At 36.3% G+C, this 23,731-nt stretch overlaps 11 protein-coding genes across 11 annotated transcripts; 4 read left to right on the top strand and 7 right to left on the bottom strand. All coding sequences in view use genetic code 12, as the record gives it.

The window, feature by feature from the left end:
- Nucleotides 1–381: 381 nt before the first annotated feature.
- On the bottom strand, nt 382–1,764 carry KGF56_000072 (uncharacterized protein; the record flags this gene model as incomplete). Its single annotated transcript, XM_049326660.1, has 1 exon — nt 382–1,764. One exon carries the CDS (start codon nt 1,762–1,764, stop codon nt 382–384), a length of 1,383 nt encoding a protein of 460 aa, XP_049182830.1.
- An 852-nt stretch (nt 1,765–2,616) lies between these two features.
- On the top strand, nt 2,617–2,994 carry KGF56_000071 (uncharacterized protein; the record flags this gene model as incomplete). The annotated part of the gene is made up of 1 exon (XM_049326649.1): nt 2,617–2,994. One exon carries the CDS (start codon nt 2,617–2,619, stop codon nt 2,992–2,994), a length of 378 nt encoding a protein of 125 aa, XP_049182829.1.
- A 59-nt stretch (nt 2,995–3,053) lies between these two features.
- On the bottom strand, nt 3,054–3,650 carry HET1 (Het1p; the record flags this gene model as incomplete). The annotated part of the gene is made up of 1 exon (XM_049326638.1): nt 3,054–3,650. The coding sequence occupies one exon, from the start codon at nt 3,648–3,650 to the stop codon at nt 3,054–3,056; it is 597 nt and encodes a 198-aa protein (XP_049182828.1).
- Nucleotides 3,651–4,165: 515 nt separating this feature from the next.
- KGF56_000069 (uncharacterized protein) lies at nt 4,166–5,326 on the bottom strand (the record flags this gene model as incomplete). The annotated part of the gene is made up of 1 exon (XM_049326626.1): nt 4,166–5,326. One exon carries the CDS (start codon nt 5,324–5,326, stop codon nt 4,166–4,168), a length of 1,161 nt encoding a protein of 386 aa, XP_049182827.1.
- Nucleotides 5,327–6,413: 1,087 nt separating this feature from the next.
- Nucleotides 6,414–8,984, bottom strand: VID27 (Vid27p; the record flags this gene model as incomplete). The annotated part of the gene is made up of 1 exon (XM_049326615.1): nt 6,414–8,984. One exon carries the CDS (start codon nt 8,982–8,984, stop codon nt 6,414–6,416), a length of 2,571 nt encoding a protein of 856 aa, XP_049182826.1.
- A 302-nt stretch (nt 8,985–9,286) lies between these two features.
- Nucleotides 9,287–9,751, bottom strand: HPA2 (D-amino-acid N-acetyltransferase; the record flags this gene model as incomplete). The annotated part of the gene is made up of 1 exon (XM_049326604.1): nt 9,287–9,751. The coding sequence occupies one exon, from the start codon at nt 9,749–9,751 to the stop codon at nt 9,287–9,289; it is 465 nt and encodes a 154-aa protein (XP_049182825.1).
- Nucleotides 9,752–12,039: 2,288 nt separating this feature from the next.
- On the top strand, nt 12,040–12,891 carry ARD (Ardp; the record flags this gene model as incomplete). The annotated part of the gene is made up of 1 exon (XM_049326593.1): nt 12,040–12,891. The coding sequence occupies one exon, from the start codon at nt 12,040–12,042 to the stop codon at nt 12,889–12,891; it is 852 nt and encodes a 283-aa protein (XP_049182824.1).
- Nucleotides 12,892–16,479: 3,588 nt separating this feature from the next.
- Nucleotides 16,480–16,860, top strand: KGF56_000065 (uncharacterized protein; the record flags this gene model as incomplete). Its single annotated transcript, XM_049326582.1, has 1 exon — nt 16,480–16,860. One exon carries the CDS (start codon nt 16,480–16,482, stop codon nt 16,858–16,860), a length of 381 nt encoding a protein of 126 aa, XP_049182823.1.
- Nucleotides 16,861–17,159: 299 nt separating this feature from the next.
- KGF56_000064 (ubiquitin-conjugating protein) lies at nt 17,160–18,968 on the bottom strand (the record flags this gene model as incomplete). The annotated part of the gene is made up of 1 exon (XM_049326571.1): nt 17,160–18,968. The coding sequence occupies one exon, from the start codon at nt 18,966–18,968 to the stop codon at nt 17,160–17,162; it is 1,809 nt and encodes a 602-aa protein (XP_049182822.1).
- A 952-nt stretch (nt 18,969–19,920) lies between these two features.
- KGF56_000063 (uncharacterized protein) lies at nt 19,921–21,672 on the bottom strand (the record flags this gene model as incomplete). The annotated part of the gene is made up of 1 exon (XM_049326560.1): nt 19,921–21,672. The coding sequence occupies one exon, from the start codon at nt 21,670–21,672 to the stop codon at nt 19,921–19,923; it is 1,752 nt and encodes a 583-aa protein (XP_049182821.1).
- A 1,036-nt stretch (nt 21,673–22,708) lies between these two features.
- KGF56_000062 (uncharacterized protein) lies at nt 22,709–23,629 on the top strand (the record flags this gene model as incomplete). Its single annotated transcript, XM_049326549.1, has 1 exon — nt 22,709–23,629. The coding sequence occupies one exon, from the start codon at nt 22,709–22,711 to the stop codon at nt 23,627–23,629; it is 921 nt and encodes a 306-aa protein (XP_049182820.1).
- Nucleotides 23,630–23,731: the final 102 nt, after the last annotated feature.

Here is a 23,731-nt window from a genome sequence, read left to right as displayed (position 1 = left end):
TTGTTGAGACGATACTCCAACTTTTAAATCGCCGGTTTGATACTCTCTCGATTTTTGCATGGTTTAGATAGAATATAGGGGCTCTCTCTCTTGGCTCGAGTGTATTATGCAAACGACACTATCGAGCAGAGCGAGATAGGGGAGCAATACTAGCTGCTCGATAAGCAATAGGAATTTATTTTGTTCATATAGTTTTCAACTACAAAAATTTGATTTCTATTAATATACAACATACTTGATGGAGAAAAAAAAAAGCACCGACTTGAGAGTGATTAAAGACTAAAATATGAAAGGAATAAGTAGAAGAATGGTTGGAGGTGTGTACGAAGGAGTTGGTTGAAGGAAAAAGGGTATATTTGGACTATTCATTTGTTTTCTTGTTCATGCTGCTGCTTTGATATACAGCCTTTTAGAAAGAGCTTCGGCCCTTTTGAGATTTTGGATTTTTTGATTGATTATATTCTGGTTTTTAGCAAGGACTTTGTTAACACTTTTTCTAACAATTTTCCGTATCTCCTTTTTATCACTTGCACTTCGTTTCATCATCATCCTCTTAGACTTTGGAACACATGTTCCAGCACTTGCTCCCGAAGAACCGCCAAATATAGATGTAAATAATGTCGTAAAAAGATCGGAAATTAAGTCTGCACCAGATGTTACAACGCTCAGCGATGACGACAGTCCTCCAAATAAGGAGCTCAATATACTACTGAAAAAGCCGTCTGAAGACCCACTGGATTGTGTTGCGCTAGATGCATTAGTTTCAAACAAATCATCAAAAATCTCTTTAGCAAATCCAAGTATGAGTCCCAAAAACGTTTGGCCGTTAAACAAGCCAGAGAGATTTCCCTTGACGTCATCCCACAAGTCATCAAATATCCCCTCTATCAAGTTTAAACCAAATCCTAAAAGATCTTGAATAATATCATCAAAAGTTTCGTCGCTACCACTAGCGCTCAGTGATGATGCTGTCAGGGGATTTGATGGAGCAAATATCGAGTCAATCAATTGTTCAAGAAAATCCCCACTTCCTGATGATGTTGACGTTGCTGTTGCTGTTGACGTTGACGTTGTGATCGTCGATTGGGAGTCTCCGGAGTCACCGAATATGGCATCGAAAATGTCTCCTAATAAAGATCCACTAGTTGAAGTTGATTGCGAAGCGGTGGTGGTGGTGGTTGTATGTGAATCTCCGGATTTATCAAATAAGTCATCAAACAAACCCTCTAAAAAACCTCCGGTTGAGGCAGCAGTGGCCAGTGTAGCCACTGTTGCATCACTTACAACTTGTGCTGTAGCAGCTGCGGTGGTGGTGGTGGTGGTTCCTGTTTTTGAGTCTGGACCAAATAAGGCATCTACTAGACCCTCGAGAAGCCCTTCTGTAGTTGCTGCTGCTGTCGTTGTTGCTTGTGGTGTTGATACTTTTGACGATTCTACCACCAATGGTGTTGCAATTGGTGTTGTTGTTGTTGACGACGACGACGACTCCAGGTCATTATTATTTGGCGAGCCAAAAATATCGTCGATCAAACTTCCCAAAAAAGAACCCGTTGTCGTTGCTTGTGTTGTAATAGTAGATATAGGAGTAGCCGCACTTGCAGTATTGTCAACTGCTGCTACCGTAACAACTGTAGTAGGATTAGCTGCAGCTAACAGAGTTGCTAAAGTTCCAAGATTCGAGAAAGCACTCTCAAGTTGTTCATCGGTGAGTGCTGGAGCTGCAACTGCTGCTGAAGCTGATAAAACGAGTGAACTTAATTTCATTCCAAAATGATTGCAAAAAAAAAAAAAAAAGGAATGTTAAATTTAATAAGAAAGGAAAGAAGACCTTTGATCTGTGATTCGATAAGGTTGACAGCTGTTGACTAAGGAAAAGAAAAACTTTATTTTGAAATATTATCTGGAAAACCCATCTTGTTTTTATATTAGTGGTAAGTGAATTGGCTCTTTATTGAAGCTTAGTCGAAGCTTATTCGCTTAATCGATGGATCGTGAATATAAAGAAAAGACCCATTTTAGGTAAAATACTTTGGTGCATAGTGGACTTTTTTTCAAAAAGTTCCTAATCGGGAAACAGTTTTATTTTTTATTTTTTTATTTTTTTATTTTTTTATTTTTGTTTCTTTTTTGGTAAGACGAAAAAAAACATGTATGGTTTAGATAGTTATATGATTTGTATGGATACTTCAGCAAGTTAGTTTATGTAGAAATAGGCAGTTAAAGTTATTAAATTGGATTAGAAGGTGTAAATTGGTAGGTCCCCCCCCATTAAGCTTGAGATATCCTCTTTTTCTTCGCACTCACTGGCTTTGCATTCCAATGGGGAACTTAACCAAATGCGTCTAAACCTTGGCACCCATTCATTCTTCTATAAAACGCTTCCTTACAGATTGTATAATACCTGACTTATTACTATATTTGGTTATATCCACGAACCCCGTCTGATACATATACTTGAGTTTCAACGGTGGTGGTGGTGGTGGCTAAGAGTCAAGAGCCAATAGCTCATCAATCAATATCAACAACTTCATGTAATATGCAGGACCTTTTCTTCAGTTCTATCTTTATTATGAAAAATTCCATGTAAAATTCTAATCATCACTAATAAAACTGCAAATGAGACAAAGTCTAACTCGATTGGTGAGGCCACGTCGACCAGAGAGGCCTAATCAGTCGCCACTTTTACCACCATTAGTGCTATACCGTGCCATCTTGAGGGCTCATGTTCACAAGTTACCGCATGAGCTACGTCATTTTGGAGATCAATACGTGAAGAAGGAGTTCAAAGATCATAAGAAAACAGATAACCCATTGCATATAGTAGGATTCCTAACTGAATGGCAGGACTACTTAAAGAAATTGGACGGCGGGAAATGGTTAGATGGGAAACTCAGCAAACAAGAATTGGATAAAATGTCACCCGAACAAATTGGTCAATTACATGAGTTGATGAAGGCTACAAAAAAGATAGGGCAAGAAGAAAATGAAGTATAAAGAGTTAGACCGTTTTCATTTTATGTATTTACATATATGTATATATATCATTTTTGTCTTTACAAACCTTTACCGTAATTACCAGATACAAAAAAGTCTACTATAGTCTGTACTATTTTCTCCAAAGCCTCTAGCCAAGCTATTAGTTGCTCTTTAACTTTTGCTGAATCGGCACCTAATTTAGCAAAAAAGTCCTTCCTGTAAGGACAAGCTTTCATGGCTAATTTGAATACAGGCTTCACCAACATCCCATGGTATTTGGACAATGTTTTCCCATATGCATCCGTGAAAGTCACTGTCAACTCTTTATCTGGTTGGTCTACAGTTTCTCTCATTGCTTGTGCGGTGAATTGAAGTCCTCTAGATAACCATAGTAATCCCTGAGTAGCAGTTTTCGTTTTGGTTGAAGCTTCGGACAATACCAAACCCTGCAACGTAGATGAGTTAATTGGATCCTGCAATAACCTGGTTCTGATTTTGATTATATTACCGGTCATATCCTTTTGAACAACAACAAATGCTGATGATCCTAAGAGGTCAAATAACTTAACGAGTGATTCAGACGCTTCTAAAAACTCAGCGGTATCAATTTTATTGTCTTCTGTCACTTTAACGTCACTAAAGGACTTTTTCATTTCATCAAAAAACGTGGACATCTTGTCTATATGGTGTTTTCTATAAAGATTTCTGGTTCAAATGTGTATTCTAGTAATAATTTTCAAAAGTCTTTGTTGTCCATCTATATTTATATATGCATTTTTTTTCCCACCTACTAAAATTTTCAACGCGCAAAAGATTAAACAGGTAAACTACAAGGTGTCGGATTGGGGGTTGAGTTTACTTATTAGCAGAGTTTTTGTTGTTGTTGCTCCTCTTGTTGTTGTTGTTGTTGTTGTTGTTGTTGTTGTTGTTGTTGTTGTTGTCGTCGTTGTTGTCGTTGTCGTTGTTGTCGTTGTCGTTGTTGTTCTATTGAAAAGTAGACGTGTCTTACTACTAATGGGATCGTGATTCAATATTCCAGCCTTTTAAAACTGTGCCACGCTAGTTATTTGCGCCGTTATACGACCTAATATACCAGATGTGGCTGTAAAAGAGGCGGTGGGCTCGAAAAAAAAAAAAAAGAAAGAAAAAAAAAAATTATTATTCTAACTGATAGTACTTAACTCTTTTATTACCACTCTAGCTTTGGTGCCCATCTTACCAGTTTCTTTCCGGTATTTTTCAAGTTGTCAATTGAGGATTGTGAGAGGATCTGAACTCCGTCGTTATTAGAACTACTCTCTTGCGATATTGATATGACCTGCTGATCCGCTTGCTCGCGTTGTTGCTTCAATTGGTAAGTCTGTAGCTCATTTTCAGAATAAAATCCATTATGTTTATGTTCTATAGTGTTTTTTTCGCTTGCTTTGATATTGTACATGCGAATAATTGCAGTTTTATCCCCATTGTCTCGATTTGTTGGTATTTGAATTACCTCATTTTCATTTTCTGGATAAAGAAGCTCAGAACTGTTTGACCCATTTAATTCTGTTGCGAATCTTGTCGCATCGGCAACTAGTCCAGTCAGCGATTCAATTAAAAATATTTTCTTCTCCGCCTTGTTCAATGACGGTTTTGTAGGTGTAATAAATTGGTGTTTTGGTTGGCATATCCTTTGAGGTGAGCTCAAAGGAGTGATGGTGGTGGTGGTGGTGGTGGTGGTGGTGGCTATTAGTTTCTTTTTGTTATTTGGATTTCGTTTTTGAAGGTTATTGGTTTCTATTAAGGGTATGCTTCTTTGTTTTGTTTTCTTTTTGGTTACTTTATAAGGTTTAGGTGGATTCTCCTTATTTTCTGAATCGAGGGAAAAGTAGGCACCCAACTCTGGATTTATATCATTAATCGGTTTTTTAAACCGCTTTTGGAAAACTTTTGTTCTTGTAACATCATCCAACTCATAATCGGTCTCTTCTAACTTGTTGTTGATATCAAAGCCTTGCGCTATCTTCCATACGTTGTTGTAGAAAAGAGAATTATTTCTCTGTTGTTGCGGCTGCTTCGTTCTCAAGTTGCTAGTGACTTGAAACAATTCATTAGTTATTTGATTGGTGATGTTATTATCTGGTGGTAAGCATATCCGATACAAGTGATTTTCGTTAGTTCTTGGTTGCTTTGGGGTATACCTAGTGCAAAACCGTTGTTGCTCTTGCTCTTGTACTTGTACTTGTTCTTGCCCCCGCTCTCTTTCTCTCTCTCGTTGTTGTTGATGTAGGTGATGATGTGCATTTAGTATAGGTTCATCGTCTATATCATAGTCAATTTCTTCTATGGTGAGCTCTTCTTCCTCTAACATCGTCACCCAATATTTATGTGTATGGTTAAAGCCTGGTTAACGAGAAATGAGCTGGTTTTTGTCACCTTATGGTAGTCAACACCCCTTGAATCGATGAAATTATGTTGTTATGCTGAGATTTTTAGTTTCTATAATGAACCTCAAAATAAAAAATTGTTTACAAAATTGACAGATCAAGTAATATTTCCTGTGCTACCATTTTAACAATACAAAAATGTCTTAAACTTAATAAAGCTCTGGCACAGTGATTAATTTGGGAGAATGAGAAAGCTTACACAGTCTCGACTGGATTCAGTGGTGTTGGTTCAGTCATTGTAGATACGAATATTGGTTGAAGATCCCCATCATTGGTCCATCTCCAGAGAAGGTATCAAATCTACATATCTTCATATCTAATATCATCTATTCACATCAATGTACCAAAAAAAAAAAAAATAAAAAAAAAAAATAGAAAAATGGAAAAGTAAAGCTCCTTTGCTTTCAATATTTGAGCCTTGTTTTTAACTTCTTGCCATCTGTAGTCCCCATATAAGCGCTCTTTGCTCTTCAATGACATCTACATAATCTATATATCATGAAACCGCCACCACGCTCGATCCATGAATATCTCTACAGACTATTAATAGAATCTCCAGGTTTTAATAATTGGGTCAGGAGAATTCATGCACGAGTGAACCGTATCCCAATGGATCAGGTGTTTCCAGAAATCAAATATTCCAAGGAATTCGATATTCACGATTTCAAACCTACAAGGATACAAAAATTTAATGCGTTTAGAAAAATCTGGGGCAAAGAAATGAAAGAGACTTTTAAGTTTTGGTAGGGAAAAAAAGGATGTTCTTGTTGTTGGCCGCTTACACCTCGACACTATCGAGCAGAGCGAGATAGTGGAGCACACTGACTAGCTCTCATCAACACTAGCTTGTTCCAACACTATCGAGCAGAGCGAGATAGTGTCGATAGATATGTGTGTGTGTTTTTAGAAAAATGAATTTGTATATATTAAGATAATGCTAAAGAATAAATAATAAAAAATAAAAAAAAGAGGAACAAAAAACCCTATATAAATCTCCTTCCGTACTTTCTTCTATACTGTATTAAGAATCTTATCAAAATTTCCTAAATTACGTCTGCTTGTCATCGATACGTCATCTTGAAAAGCAGTGATGACTTCGTTGTTAGATCCAAACTTGAAATTATCAGCAATGACCTTTTCACTGTACCTTTTCACTTGGTAGGGATTCTTTTGATTTCTCAATACTTTGGAAAGTGACCAAGTAATGACATAGTTATCAGTAGAGGTAATAATGCTTGTTTCTCTTTTGTCGATACCAGTGTTGAAATAAGCTGGGGTAAAACTGACTTCACTCTTGTTATTTTGCTTGGTTATGAATGCTTCATGTTCTGGTTGTAATGCCAACCTTCGAGGTGTAGGTTTCTTATCTATATCAAAATATTTTTCAAACCCATATTTTCCAGCATTTTTTTGACCTGAACCAATTTTCGTGTCAATTAACAAAAGATATGTTTTACAAGTAGCCAAAATCCATCTACCATCTTTGGACACGTCAAGTCCCAAAATCGGATCACCAAGTGAAGGTAATGCGGTTTTTGCATTGATACCTAATCTATCGTATAATCTAATGTCACCTTTTGCTGAACCCACCGCAAGGTGACCTTTTTCTGTTGTTGCCAAAGTCTGAAATTGATTATTTGTAGTTTTGTATGCCTTGTGGGTATGATCATTTACCAACTTGACACCAGCAAGTCGTGGATCAATAGTGAATAAATTGTTGGAAGATATACCAGTCAAGGTTTGCTCATTCGACATCGGTGCAAACTTGGATGTTGGGGCATACGACTTGAGGGGGAGGGTCTCGGAAACTTGCCATTCTTCAATTACTTTACCACGATTGAGATCCATTTTGTAAAGGGCTTTGTCGTTTAACGCTGGGTTAGATAGAACCAAGTACTGGTCCTCTTGATGAAGCAACATTTTTTTCGGGTCGAGAGGGTTCCCTTTCAAGTCAGATACGTTATTTATTGTAACTTCATAGTTCAAATTTTTGTTTCCCTGGCTGAAAACGCCTATTTTATCACCTCGAGCAACAAATGTGCGACCTTTGTAGCCAACAGCTAAATATGTATTTCTATTCTTTTTTTTAAAATTGTTGAGCTCCTCGTTGAATTCTTCAGCCTCATGTTCGGGTTCCTCCTCGTCTTTATCTTCTTCTTTTTCATCTTCATTTTCTTCTTCTTCTTCTTCTTCTTCTTCTGCAATTTTCTTCACCTCTTCTTCATCCTCGCTACTCACATCTAAATGAGAAAATGCATCAACAATATAGTCTTGTTCGGATTGGTCACCAAATTTCTTTTTATTCAACGTTTCGTACATTAGTGTCAAGAACTTATTTTGAAAATTCACCAAGTCATTAAAAATATGAAATTTGAGTAACCATGAGTTGGCAGTAACGCCATCTTGAGAAACAGAATAATGATTAAAAATGAATGACAAATGTTCAAAATTAAATGTGGGATTCATGTTCCTGCTCAATATATTATTAATCTTGATCCCATTTTCTCCTTTGATGTATAAAGTATACTCCCATTTGCTCAAGTCTATCAATTTCAATTCGGGAAACGAGCTTTTTAAATGAAACGATCCAGTCGTGGAGTCAAATAAATGTAGGGTAAACTTTTTCGTTGAGTAAACAACTTTTCCTATTGGTTCCACATCGCTGTTCTCTTTTTCGCTAGTACTAGCACTATCGGTATCATGCTTGGATAATTGCTCTTTTTGATCCTTGTATGTCTCATTGTTCCTTTCCTCTTCTTCTTCCTCATCTACATCATCTTCACCATCGTCTTCCTCGTCCTCTTCTTCCTCATCTTCCTCGTCCTCTTCTTCCTCCTCTTCCTCCTCTTCCTCTTCTTCCTCTTCTTCTTCTTCTTCTTCCTCTTCTTCCTCTTCTTCTTCATAATCATCACCAGAATTTTCCGAATTTTCCAGATCATCGAAATTCAACAATTCCTGCTTTGGGCTATACACAAACTCCTTCAATTTACTCATACCATTCAATCTCATTGAACTTTCTTGATACTTGTTCTCATAAAGACACTTGTAGATAGTCACCACAAACAGATCGAAATCGCTTATTCTTATATCTTCATCAACAATAAACTCAAATCTGTCACCCAAATCTCCATTCAAGTCATTCCATGCAATTGCTCTGGTTCCATCCAGTTTCTCGTATTTGAAGATTTTCAACTCTTCATTCAAGGGGAAAATCCATTCATCTTTAGAGTTGTTGCTGGAATCGAAATGTGAGTTGGACAATAACGAACTAGACGAACGTCCGGAAGCCACAACGCCTCCCAAACTACCTCCATTTTCATCGTCATCATCTTCATCCTCGTCCTCGTCAAATCCAGAATTGCTACCAAACTCACTCTCGCCTTCCTGATAAACTTTGATTATACTCAACTGATAAAGAAACGGTGTGTTTGTTTGTTTTATCGAGGCAAATGCGTCATTATAAAGACATTCAATTGCACCTTTAGGTGACTGTTTTGATCGCGTGAGAAAAAGTTTACCTGAAGGAAGCAGGGCAACTTCATCCGTCGTAGTTGTCCCTATAAATTTTCTAATAAAGTTCATCTGTAACCAAACCTTCACAGTCACGAAAACCGGAGAAAGAAAAGAAAAAAGAAAAGCCGCAAATCAGGCTGTTGCTTATCAGATAACGGGCAAAAGGCAAAGAAAGAGAAGTGGGGGGGCGGCTTGTTCTTAAACGATATTAAAATTCAAACAAGTTGAAATAACAGCACAGAGGAAAAACCTATAACATATTAGTCGTGTATATTGCTCGGACAAAAAAAACAAAGAAAAAAAGTTTTCAATCTTTTTTTTTTCCTTTATCTTATCAGATCTCTCTCTCTCTCTCTCTCTCTCTCTCTCTCTTATGATGGACGAAAGTAGGTCAAGAAACCACTTTTGACACCGACTTTGGTGTATAGGAGCTGGGCTCTATGGTTTTCAAACTGAGTAGACCAATAACATTTTCCGCAATTCAATCTATCTGCTTCTTTGTATACATATTCAATCAATTTTCTGCCTACTCCCTTTAATCTATTATCGGGTGAAACAAACAAATCATTCAAATACATGGTATCTTCAATTGTCCAGGTATTCAAATGAGTTAAATAATTGGCGAACCCAATTATTTTACCAGTTGAATCATCAACGGCAACTGCTGAGTACATTGGGGTATTAGCGTCAAGAAACCTATCGAATGTAGCATTTGATATCTCTGGTGTTATTTTGTCCTGAGACTTGTAAAACTCAATATAACCATTTGCACCTGTCCAAAGATTGAGCCACTCTTCCTTGTCTTTGGCTTCAATTGGTCTAATTGTAACTGACATTTTCCCTGTAGATATATATTTGCTTTAAGGTACTCAATGAGTAAAGTGAGTAACTAAGTTTTGGCCAAAACCAATGTGTTTTTATATTAATCTCTCCTTACCCCCACAAATATCTGACTAATGCCGTTTTTTTGTTTTTTTTTTGGATAAGCGCATAAAGAGCTTAGCGCCTTTCAGGTTTTTTGTCTCTTGAGAAAGAAAAAAGGGCCAAATTATTTTTTTATTACTAGCGGCATATATTAGGTCACGTGATAAATACAAGGACTACAGTGTGGAAGGTTGTTGTTCCTGCTGATCTAGAAAGTGGAGTTGAATTTAGTGAAAAAAAAAAAATTAGGTGATTAATTATTAAAAACCTTCTCGAGTCAAGAGACTAGCCTATTGAAGTATTCAAAAAAATCAAGAGACTATTAATTTCAATGAATTTCTCATTCTTCGTATGATCAATACTAATAACAAATTGGTATTAGAAAGATTAAGACGAAAACTAAACATAACAAACACAAGCTTTTGGCACTTATACTACTAGTTTTCAATAGAAAGGAGGAAACTATACATGTGGAATGTGTCAATAATAGCCAACAACGCACTGAAACATACATGTTTAATGAAGTCATAAACATGCGTCTCCTTACATGAAAAAGAGAAAAATAACAACCTCATAGGGAAAAAGACAAGATATTTTTGTAACAGAAGCTCTGGAACTTAGAAGTTGATGAAAATTACTGATTCTTGATAAGTTCTTTTTTGTTCGGTTATAATTTTGGAACAAGACGAAGTAAAAAGGAAATGTATGCATGTATGTATGATTTGCAACTGTAACTATACATACATCAAAGACCTCATCGTAAAAACTTTAATCCCTTTAGATTCTTTCTTTTTTCTTTTTTCTTTTTTTCTTTTTTCTTTTTTCTCTTTTCTTTTTTTTTTTTTTTTTTTTTTATTTGTTTTTTTGTGGGGGGGGNTTTTTTTTTTTTTTTTTTTTTTTTTTTTTTTTTTTTTTTTTTTTTTTTTTTTTTGATACAGAGATTTAGTGGGAGGGGGGGGGAAGAAAGAAAGTGTGCAAAGACAATAAAAGAAACGGAAACAAAATGTGCTGAATAATTGATAATAAACATTGGTGGCTTTGTTTGCTTGCTTTAGAGGAGTGTTAGGAGATGAACTTTTCTCACCACAATGTCATCTTCTTTTTGATGCCCTTTTTTTCAATTCATCCACTCTTTTTTATTTTTTATTTTCAATCTCGGTTAGAGCTCTAAATTATTGTTATTGTATAAAAATAGATTATTCTGTATATAGTGTTCATGCCTGCTGCCCTTAAATTCTTCCGAGACTACCTCTACTATTATTTATGTTGCAAATCCATACATACATAATTAACAAATTGTATCTCTCCGAACAGCCTTTTTTTTTTTATATATCCCACAAAAAAAAAAGTAGTCGAGAGAAGTGACAAAGGAGAAAGAAACTATAAGCTCGTGATTTGAAAACTTAATATAGAAAAGGATGGACAAAAGTAGGATTGGGTGACTTCTTTCACCCAGGGGTCCTTGTCATGAATCCGGTGTTGTAGAGTACTTCTGGAAGAGTAGTTAAAGGGGGTGGTAGGCGGGTAAAAGACGTTGAGACAAAGACGGGAGCACCGTGGGGGGTGCGCGAGGGGGGGGTGAGTGGGTGTGTATAAGAGTAACAATAGACTCTCTCAAATAATTAAATTTAGCCGCAGTTGTTGGTTTGGGGCTGTAATGAGCTGTAATGAGCTGTAGGCGTGTGGGTCTGAAACTGCATACGATTTCATAGATTCACTACCACTTACTATTCGTACATAAATAATTCATCCCAAAGTTTTCATTTTCCAAGAGGACAGGGATAGATAAAGTATAAACTAACTTAGCTAATAATCACTAAAAAACAATAGCTGACGATAAATAAAAGAGAAAGGAGGGGGGGGTGTTATTTTTGACAGCGGAGAGAAAGTATATAAATTCAACGATAACTTGCTTCTTCTTCTCCCTCTTTCCCAGATTCTGTGTTATCTTTTAGTTGTTTTTTTTTTTTTTAGTTTCTTTCTTCTTTTTCTATCTCCAGACTTGAAATTGGATTATATATCTACTACTATCAGTCTCAGATAGATAAAAAAATATATATACACATATATATATTTATATTTTCCTTTCGCTTTTCACACCAACGAGTTTTTTTATTTACACTGTGATTACTGTATACATAGCATACAGTAACTCAACACATTAATATAGGTTTTTTTTTCCCCACTTTTCCTCCCCAAAATGGCATCAGAATCAACATATTGGTCGTACGACAACATTGTTCCATCATATAGATTAGATGGAAGACTAGCTATTTTAACTGGTGGGTCTGGTGGCTTGGCCGCAGTAGTTGCAAGAGCACTTTTAGCTAAAGGTGCAGATATCGCATTAATTGATATAAATTTGGAAAGAACTCAACAATCAGCAAAAGATATATTGATATGGGGTGAAGAAAACATGAAGGGTAAAAATGAATCGGCTATTGGTCAAGTTAGTGCTTGGTCATGCAACATTGGTGATGCCGAATCGGTGGAGTTGACATTCAAGGCAATCAATGAACATCACAACAATGTAGCTGATATTTTGATAAACTCGGCTGGTTATGCTGAAAACTTTCCCGCTGAAGAGTACCCAGCTGCAAATGCCGAATCCATAATGAAAGTTAACGGTTTAGGTGCATTCTATGTTTCTCAAGCATTTGCAAGACCATTAATTGCTCACAATAAGGGTGGCTCAATTATTTTGATTGGATCTATGTCCGGTACTATTGTTAACGACCCACAGCCTCAGTGTATGTACAATATGTCCAAAGCTGGAGTTATACATTTATCGCGATCATTAGCTTGTGAATGGGCCAAGTACAATATCAGAGTTAATACGTTGTCACCTGGATACATTTTGACTCCATTGACAAGAAACGTCATCAGTGGTCATACTGAAATGAAGACACAATGGGAATCAAAGATTCCAATGAAGAGAATGGCTGAACCTAAGGAGTTTGTTGGATCCATTTTATACTTGGCTTCTAATACTGCCTCTTCATACACGACAGGCCACAATTTGGTCGTAGATGGTGGTTACGAATGTTGGTAAGAACAAGAATTGAAAGAGATGGAGGGTAATTGTTGTGGAAACGTATGTCTTTATTCTCTTTTTTGGGGGGATAGATGTATAGTATAATTAATAGTAATTTGGAATACACCTTTTTTTGGGCTAATAGAAAGCTATAATGAATTTTTGGCCTTGTAGTAATGGAAAAAAATATAACTCACTTGGTGATCTAAGCGAGAAGGTCATTAATACATTTGGGGATATTCGTGTGAGAGTTATCTTGATAAAGGACCGTGTACTGCATTAGGAAACATTCTTTGGGTTTGTTTTCTAAACTCCTTTATTTTTTTTCGGAGTTTGATTCAGGGGAATAGAAGAAATTTCATAAACATGACATTCTATCACTATACTTTATACCATTTTGCCTTGTGAACTTTGCAACTCTACTCTTTGAAGAAGCTGTTTTCTTTTTTTCTACGGTGTACTCATTAGGGTGTACTCATTAGGGTGTACTCATTAGGGTGTACTCATCGATTTTCAGTACTCCTTCGTATTTCATCAGAGTCAATCATCCAAGTAGTTTTATCTGTAATTTACAATTTTGGTCCAGATTTTGTCCAATTTCGCAGCCAAAAAAAAAGAAAAAAGAAAAAAAAATAAATTACCAAAATATAATCTCATCTAGGGCGAGCTTCACACAGATTATTGGTATCGAAAAAAAAAGCTAAAATGTGAACTAACCTACACAAGTTTATCTTGTCACCTCCAATTCCTTATAGGGCTTGGTTGTTAGGATTACATATACTTCTCAACTGCTGCCGCTGCTGCTGCTGCTATATAAAAATCTTGTTATTTAATTTGACGCTCGCACGAGGCAAAAATTCTACTACATTATTGTAAGAAGTTCAAAAAGTGCAATTCAATCAATAATTGCATTTTTCCTTCAAAGAAACTCAATAAAAGTACTAAAAAGCAAAATAGTAACAATCATGATTGCTCGCCTTTTCTTTTTTCCGAGTAACGATATCTAGAAGAATTGAGTAATCAAGGTATCGATTTTACGATCCTGTAGAGTATAGAAGTTGTAATTCTCACATATATTTTTCTCCAACAAGCGTAGAATAGGAACAAGCAAAGAAATCACAAAACAACACGAGTTTGATTTACTCCTCGATTTCTTTTTTTCTCCTCCCTGTTCCGCCTACTTTGGGCCCAGCCGCCTTTCTCTTATCTCTCCATAACCAACGTTCATTCACATCCTGTCGCGTTTAATACGAGAAACGATATTGTTCAGTATTAATATTTGGAGAAACAAAAACGCGCTTTGGAATCTCAAAAAAAAAAATTATTTCCTTTCAAAGTTCGAGTCTTGCATCTTTTGAATTGGCGTTTCTACATTGGGTGCAAAACCAAGTGGTTTTGGACAAATAAAGATGTAAGACGGAAGAAATGAATGATGAATAGGCATGACTTTTTCCAATGGGCATAGCTGCTGAAATGATGCTAGTAAGCATTCCACTTAAACACAACTCAATACATTTTTAAAAAAAATATTGAAAACAAAACAAATAAGCTACGCAATATATGAAATTAGCTGCAAACATTTGCAATTTATTTCCTTTTCTTAGATTGGGCCACAAATTAGAGACAAAAAAGACGGAGGGTGAGGCAAACTTATATGGAGTTACAAAAATGAGACGCTTTGTCTATTCTTGATATTCGACCTGAACACTTAATTAATATTATTAACATTTTTCTCATAAGGCTCTACATGTAAAAATCATAACTGGGTGGGGGAAGGAAGGCGGGCGCTTGATAGTAAAGTGTTTTCTTTATTCACTGTGAGAGTTTGTGATGATATATCATAATATCCCAGAATGGTACTGGATTGTGGACAATGTTGAATGCCAATTTTGACACTTGAAATATCTTTTACTAAAAAGCTAATTGTAGGCTTTTTTAAAGTACTAATCTTCGATTGTGTTGATTTATTTTCTGTTATTCAACATTTTTAACATTTTTTGGAGAAAAAGCATTTCCTTTTCTATCAGATCGAAGAGTTAGGTTTATAATTCACATAAAATTGAGATGTCATATGAGAACAAAGAGAATCTGTGCCTTCTCCACTCTCCTCTGCACATCAATGCGGTGACAAAAAAAGAAAAGTTGAAAAAAATGAATAGGTGACATTACAACCATCCATTGCTACTATAAATAACACAGATCTATATCAAATGTCACAGCCTCGATGTGCAACATGGCTTGTTCTAATTGTAATAGTAGGTTGTAAAGACAAAGAAGATAAATGATCTCATGATACCTCAATTAATAAAATCAAAAAGTTTTTTTTTTCTTTCTTTTTTTTTTCCTTCCCATTAGGGAAGAGCAAAAGCCGTTGGTAACTTTAAAGGTTTTCTTGCTAAGGAACGATGCATGTGGTTTGATTGTTTGTCCTGCTCCCTCTCAGCTCATGCCACCCCCTCACATGAAGACCTTACTTGCTACATTTGCATTCTGATTTTCTTTTGCGGCATTATCAGCAATAACAAAGACAAAGAAAAACAAAAAAAAAAAACGTACTAGCAATAAGTTCCTCCAAACCCGAAATTTAAATCAAATAAATTAGTTAGACACATTTTACTAAAACGCTGTATACCTCTTGAAAGCATCGCTATTTTCCGCGAGTCCCTGACCTCTCTCTAATTTTCTTGTTAATTCGATTTGTCATCACCCACTGCTTTATCTTTTATGGTATATAGAGCAAATCAGATGAGGGCTCATCTCAATTGGAGTTGTGTTCATTTTATTCTTTGTACTGTTCTGCTTACTCCTACTGACTATTTTTTTTAATACTTATTTCATATCCCATGTTAATATTTGTGTTGTGATTCCGACCCTATTTGAAAACTGATAACTCTCCTATTAACACCAAAAAAAAAATTTATCTCCTTAGATTTAACTTGCTATATTTAGATGACAGGCTCCTTGGCTCTAAAAAATCTATATTGGGAAATGCTGTTTCCCTATTCAGAGCAAGTATCTCATACAAAAAGATAAATCTGTAGCGTGTATGCAGTACATGTTGTTATGTCACCTTCGACACGAGAAAATGTAGTGGCCCATAAGCACAGGAACCTGCATATAATATAGTGGCGGCTACTAATTTTGGTAGATACATATCCCGATAACATGCAAAGTTCCCATAGCCGATAAAAAGAGTAGCAAATAAAAGACTAATTTTATTAAGGGTCGTGCACTATTTTTCAATCAAAAATTTTTTTTTTTAAACATTATTCATTATTATACATTTGTTTTTGTTATTGTTGTTGTTGGGAATGTGTGCTTTGTGTTTCAGTGAATGTTTAATAAAGCAATGAACTAACATTTAGTCAATGAGTTGTAAAAATTTTTCCTAATCGTAAGTTTAACAAGCTTTTCTTGAACAATGTGAATCTTTTGTTAGTAAGCTGCAAATAATATAAAAAGACAGCTAGATCTCCTTCTTGTTAAGAGATTATTGTAATCTTATTTTTTCTTTTTACCTTTTTTTTCCTTCTTTTTTTATTTGTTTTACACTTTATCAAACAGTCAAACCTTTTATTCACTCGCTTAATAAATTAATACTTAACAATGCAATTCTCAAAAGTCGCCGTCTTAGCCGCTGTTACTGGTTCAGCTTTAGCTTCATACAACTCAACTGTTCACGAAATCGCTACAACTGTTATCACAATCACTTCATGTGAAGACAACAAATGTACTGCTCTTCCAGTTACCACTGGTTTGACCACTGTCACTGAATATGACACCATCTACACCACTTACTGCCCACTTCCTACTGAAACTGAAGCTGAAGTTGCCCCATCCCAACCAACAACTGTCGCTGCTGAATCTTCTTCAGTTGCTCCATCATCAACTCCTGCTTCTAACAATACCATTGCTCCAATTGAAGGTGCTGGTAACAAATTGCAAGTTGGTGCTGCTTTGATTGGTGCTGCTGCTTTGTTATTTTAAGTCTTATAGTTTATTGATGCTCACTTAATATATATTAGATTTTTCTAGCAATAAGTTTTTTTTTCTTTCACATCTGTATAAACCCCTCTATCTCTTTGCATGTATATCTACATCCAGGTATATATAAACATTGTTGAATAAATTGTATAAACCAACTGAGATAATTTTGTTTATATTTATCACATAGCTAACACCTATAAAAGCAAATTCAAAATGAAAAAAAAAATCAATGACTGCACCTTTTGCCTTCACCACCACCATCACCACCACTTCTCCTTCTCCTTCTCCTTCTCCTAACATCAATCATCTTCTATATCTGTTTCCAAGTCACACATTGTTCGACAATTGGGACAATAAAACTGAGGATAGCTCTTGATAATAATTGGTCTAATACATTTATAATGCCAGGAATGGGAACATGGACTTATAAACAATGCTTGACATGGTTCAACCTGCATTAAACAAATGGCACACTCACTATTAGATGCATCCATGCTTCCATTACCCCCAGAGCCCTTCATATTAACATTGGACGTGTCTGTCGACTCGTCTCCTTGAAGATTCAAATTCTTGAACTTTTTATGAATTTCTAAATTAAATTGATTCACTTTTCTCTGCCAACTCTTGTTGAACTCACATCTCATTTTAACGCAACGGTAAACTTCTTCAGTGCCGCCTCTATAATCCATACCCAATTGTATAATATCGCCATCTATAACTGGCATCAATGTAGATTCTTGTGACGCTGGGGATAATCTAATATGGTTTAAAAAAGTTCCCAGTGAACTCTTGCAATCCTTAAGAAACCATTGTCCTTCTTCATTGCAATCTAGTAAGGCATGGGTACGCGAGACAACTTTTGATTTGAATACAATCGGTGCTGAGGAGCCCTGAGCTGCATGAGCTGCCGCTTTGTTCTTCTCAGTATATCGACCTATACTCAAACTTCCCTTGGGTTTAACTTTACGAATGACGGGTGAAAAGTATAAACCGGAAGAAGAAGAAGAATGGTCAATCAAAGGTGTCAAACGAACGGAAAAAAATCCGTCTTTATCTCTACCATTATTCATTTTCTCCGCCTCGGCTGATGATGATGCAGTTGTCGTTATAGTTGTTGTTGTTGCCGCTGCCGCTGCCGTTGCAGTTGCAGTCGCTGTGGCAGCTGCCGTAGCTTCTTGCGGTGGATGCAAAAGTGAAACATACTCTGAATTAGACTCAAAATCAATCATATTATCTTCTTGTAAAATAGATGCTGATTGAGTAGATAATGGCTCTTGGTGCTGCAGATTAGCTGGAACAGTATCTAAAGTTTGATCTGGTTCTCCTTGTTGAAGACTCTCGTGAGTTTCATAGAATGGAGTAGATGTCGTGTCATTGATATTGTCTTCAGCATAGCTATTTATATTACCAATAGTGGGGCTATTGGACATCAACGGTTGTTGCATTGATTGAATATATCGATGTTGAGGAGGTAAAAATGAGAAATCTTGTTGTGCTGTTTGATCTTGAAGGTGTACCGGTTGTTGCAAAAGTTGTTGTTGTTGATGTTGTTGTTGTGGTGGTGGTGGTGGTTGTGCCAATACGGGTGTTGCTGTATCGGATTGTGATCGCATACTAAAATTACTAAGAAAATGTAATCCAAATGATGCTTTTCTACCAGTCGAGCTTGAATTATTAAGACTAAATGCTTGATGCGGAGAAGCAGGCTGACTGAAGGGATTGTTTGAGGAAAATGACGACGATGCAACGGGGGCAGGAGCGGCGGAGGAGGCAGCGGCAGTAGTGGTAGTAGTAGTGGTAGTAGTAGCAGTAGCAGCAGCAGCAGCAGCAGCAGCACTACCACCATTGCTACTACCAGTAGCACCAGCCGCCGCTATTGGTGGTGGACGGTGCTGTTGTGATTGTGGGTGCTGCTGTGCCATGCGACTAATATTATCACCTATATTTGGTGATAAAAAATTGGTGTCTGTTGATGTGGTAACAGGCGAGGAAGAACTACTTGAACTAGCTGAAGAATGTATATTAGAAGCATTTGATTTAGTGATTAGCATTCTGCTTTGAAACTGTGGTATATGATCTCTCGAAACAACCGAGGGACAATCTGGCATGGTAGCTATAGGTGTTGTAGGTTGTCGTGGTTGTTATAGTCGTCGTGGTTTGTTGTAGTTGTTATTCTTGTTGTAGTTGTTGTTGTTGACGCTGTGGATAATGACGATGTTGTTTATTAGTTGACGAATGCTAGCGGCAGTGGTTGACACTTAGTCAAATAATGATTCTGTTTAGTGTATTTAAGAACAGTAGAAAAAAGATAAATGATTTTGTTTGCTAATATTAACTTACAACTTTATTACCAGTACGATACTGTAGTAACGTTGGAGTAAAAAGGTTATAAATAAACACAAAGTTTATATCGTGAATCAAAAACCATATAAAGCGAAAGAGAAAGAGAAAGAGAGAGAGAAAGAGAGAGAGAGAGAGAGAGAGAGAGAGAGAGAGAAATAATACATCTACGTGTAACTTCATAAGTTCCTAGAGGTGTCACCCGCCGGGGAGTATTCAGAGGCGCGGTTGGAAAGAAGAACTACTGCCGTATACCACACACACCATGTGAGTGAGATATGTAGGATCGGACGAGACAGAGGTAAAACACACTAGGAAGGACTTTATTTTGCCTTGTGAGAGAGAGGAGAATGTAGTGTGTATTGGCTAAAGCGGATTTCTCTTTTTTTTTTTCTCATACTAAAAAAAAAAAAGGGGCAAGTTTGTGTGATACAATAAGGAATATCGATGGTATGTGAGAAAGAGAAAGAGAGAGAGAGAGAGAGTGGGGAGAAAGAAAAAGAGACTGTTAGTCCGGCTTGAAGGACGACCCTTGAAAAACGCTCAATAGTATATAGAAAGAAGAGAGAGTGCAGCTTGAAGAACGACCCTTAAAAAACGCTCAATAGTCTATAGAAAGAAAAGAGCGTAAATATAGACTATTTCGCTTTGCTCGATAGTTTATTTCATCTCTCAGTATAAAGTTTTTTTTTTTTTTTTTCCACCTTGCATCTTCAAGCTTCAATATTCCTGCTCCCCAATTAGTCTTAATAATAAATCCTGCAATTGTTTTCTACCCTTGGGGCTTCTCCATATGAAATGGTCACTATTTTCAGCAATAACCCACTCTGCGGTCTTTGAACTCAATTTACTAATTTCTCTCTGCCATTTACCCCAATTCAACGATTTCTTGATCATAAAGTCCGATGATATGACCCCAACTGGTATTTCATTAATATCAGCTTCTCTTATTTCATTATAGGACAAAATACTCAGTATTAGTTGTTCCTGACACCTAGCTCTAATGTACCTTGAACTATAGTACATATCCCTACCGAATATTCTGCTCTTGCTAGAATACCTCATTGGATGCAAGAACCAATGCAAATTTGGAATAATACCCAATGGTGAAATAAATCCTTTCATCCAAAGCTTGAATCCTGTAATGTTATCCATCACTTCCAAAGAGTTTTTAAATACTTTTGTAGACTCGTTTTTCTTCCCACTACCACTAAATGGCCATTTCTTTAACAAATCTGGAGACCACGAATCAACAAACAAAATCGAATGTATTTGGGCTCGATGTCTACTCGAAAACATCCTTGCGTATAAGCCACCAATATCAAAGCCAACAACAGTGAATGGTCCTTCAATTTTTTCTGTTTGCAATGCTTCCGACAAGTACTCGGTTATAATACCTATAGAATCGGGTGGTGGGGCAGAATCTGACCATCCATATCCTGGTCTGTCCCATATGCAATATCTCTCAATCTTGCCTAGTTGAAACAACTCTTCGATCCACTCTTGAAACACTTCACTTGAAGTAGTTTGGCCTCCTTCAACTAAGATAATGGGCTGTTCAGATTTCTTGTGAACATCTCCAAAACATGCCAAATGTACTCTAAATTGATTATTATCAACCGGAACCAATTTGCCCCACGGTTTTTCATGCTTATCGAAGCAACTCAACCATAAAGTCAAACTAATACACCAAATAGTCCAAAGAATGAAAACCTCAAACAAAACCTTGACCATGATGATTCCTAATTCAGTAATTGATTTCCGTTTTTCAATTCTTCCAGTTAACCTGATTTCTTGATAATGGCGACCCTTTTCCACCCAATAATCAATCAATGAGTTAAATGTTGAGTTTAAACATGTCCACAATATCAACAAACATCCTAATAAGCCCATTAATTGTCTTGTTTCCTCAACAATCAATACCAAAACTAAGTCAAACAATAAGAAACCAGAAACAATATATCCCATAACTCGTTCGTAATAAGACGGAACAACAAAGAATATATTATTAACCAGGTTAAAAAACAAACAAATCAAAGCTAAATCCATCTCCAAAAATGACTTGCCCCGATTATTGAAACCTGGAATTGCAAAGAATTCACTCAGTAACAATACAATAAAAAGGAGCAAATTGATAATTACCAATACTAATTGTGTAAATTTCAAGATTTTGATCTTTTCCAAATTCAATGGAGAAACTTGTGGGTCATCTGGATCAAGTAGTGGTTGTGACTCTAATCCTGCTGCTGATGACGCCAAGTCTTCGCGCGGAACTAGGTCCAGTGGAATAGGTTCTGGCTCTATTTCGCGTAGACGCTGTCTATCCTTATAGTGCCTATCTCTATCCTGATAGTGCCTCTCTCTATCTCCATAGTGCCTATCATCCCCATTCACAGGCGTCGCACTATGCTCACCATTAGATCGAGCCCGACGAGACTCCTCGTCATTATCAGTGGCCTTGTACCTTGACATTGTCACTGGTTCTGGTGTCAGCGATATATATATATTGCTAGTAACTAGCTTAAAGATATACTTTGCTTTTATAAATTAAATTTTGTCCCCTTAATTAAATTTAATTCGCAGCAATCATGAAAATTATATCCTTGTACCAACTCGATGTTGCTCACCACTGATAAATAAAAGCAGAAAAAATGATGACGACTCCTATTTGGTAACTCTCACGTGAATACATATCTTTTGGAAATCGTCTTGGTACAACATACACTATCGAGTAGTGTATGTTGTACCATAGTGGAGCACCATAGAAACACTATCGAGCGAAGCGAGATAGTGGAGTACTATTGACTACATAGAAAACTATCGAGCGAAGCGAGATAGTGGAGTACCATTGACTACATAGAAACACTATCTGGCGAAGCGAGATAGTGGAGCACCATTGACTACATAGAAACACTATCTGGCGAAGCGAGATAGTGGAGTACCATTAACTAGTAAGACGGGTTTAATTGGAATTAGAAGTGGAAAAAAAAAGAACCCGATACAAGTAATAAGCACCTGTCTTTATCTTACACTCTTTTCATACACTCTTCATACACTTCCTACACTCTTTTCATACACTCTTTTCATACACTTTTTTTATCTTTCACTCTTCCAACACTCTTTTCCAACACTCTTTTCCTCTTTTCCTCTTTCCCTCATTCCCTCTTTTCCTCATTCACTCTTTCTCTCTTCTCTTTTCTTATTCTTTTTTCTCTCTTGTCTTTCAACTCAGCTGGATATATTGCATTGCCAATTCTCCGAAAATAAGTTTTGTTTATAAAACTGCAAATGTTTCATTCACACATAAAAGGTAATCGAGTTTAAATGAAAAAAAATAAATAGGTATCAATCAAAAATAAATGGGTATCAATCAAAAATAAATAGGTATCAATCACATTGGAAAAAAAAAAAGACAGGTATTCCACTTTATTAGGTAAAGTAGAGCTTGATAATAAATCGTTTATTAAACAAGACTACTTCTTTTTTTTTGTTTTATAACCTGTTACTTATGTCGATAACAATCCCTTCGGAAATAGATATAGATGGATCAACATACTACCAAATAGATATAAAGCTACCGCTTCGCTCATATCTGATCAAAAGAAGATATTCTGATTTTAATCATTTGGTTTCTTCACTATGCCATCATCTTGGGATTAATCAAAAGGATTTTCCTCACCTATTACCAGGCAAGAGAATAAATTGGCTCAACAAGGGGCATGTGGTGGAGGAAAGAAAACGTGAATTGGCCCAGTTTCTCAACAACATGATTTGCGATAAATCTTTGCACAATGAACCCGAGTTTCTTTGCTTTTTACAATTGCCAAAAAATTTCAGATTTCAAGATAAGCCAGAAATCACCAATGATAATTGGTACGAGATATATAGAAAATTGAAAAACGATTTGATTAATGAAAGCGCTGGTGATGAGAAAAATGTCAATTTGGTGAGACTAAAGGAGAGAATGCGAAATAGCTATCAACCAACAATTGACAACCTTTCCAAAGCTGTCCGCGGAGACAATAAAGAGGAAACGCTGAAAAAGAAAGCATTGGTAACTCAGCTTCAGAATATACTAGATCAATTACAGATTTACGAGCATTCTAAACCTAGGGACAACAATACAGAGAGAAGAGTTCTTGGAGGAGGAGGAGGAGGAGGATCCAAAAAAAATCTGGCAACGGAGACAGAGGAGACAATATCACTAAACAACCGCGAACTATTACAACATCAAGTACAAATTCAAAAAGATCAGGATAAAGAGTTGGAGCATTTGAGAATGATGATTTCAAGACAGAGACAAATTGGCGAAACCATCAATACTGAAGTTGAGGAGCAAAACTATATTTTGGATAAATTCAACGAGGAGGTGGAGAATACAACAAATAAAGTACAACAAGCCAGAAGAAGAGCTAGAAAGATTTTATAAATCAACCATACTTTCTGTAGAAAATTAGGGGGGGCGGGGGGGGGGGGGGAAAAAAAAAAAAAAAAAAAAAAAAAAAAAAAAAAAAAAAAAAAAAAAAAAAAA

The sequence above is a fragment of the Candida oxycetoniae genome, assembly GCF_023343755.2.
Source record: "Candida oxycetoniae strain CBS 10844 chromosome Unknown scaffold41, whole genome shotgun sequence".
Taxonomy (NCBI): domain Eukaryota; kingdom Fungi; phylum Ascomycota; class Pichiomycetes; order Serinales; family Debaryomycetaceae; genus Lodderomyces; species Lodderomyces oxycetoniae.
The sequence above is the reverse complement of the archived record's forward strand: the minus strand, read 5'-3'. Positions and strand labels throughout refer to the sequence as shown.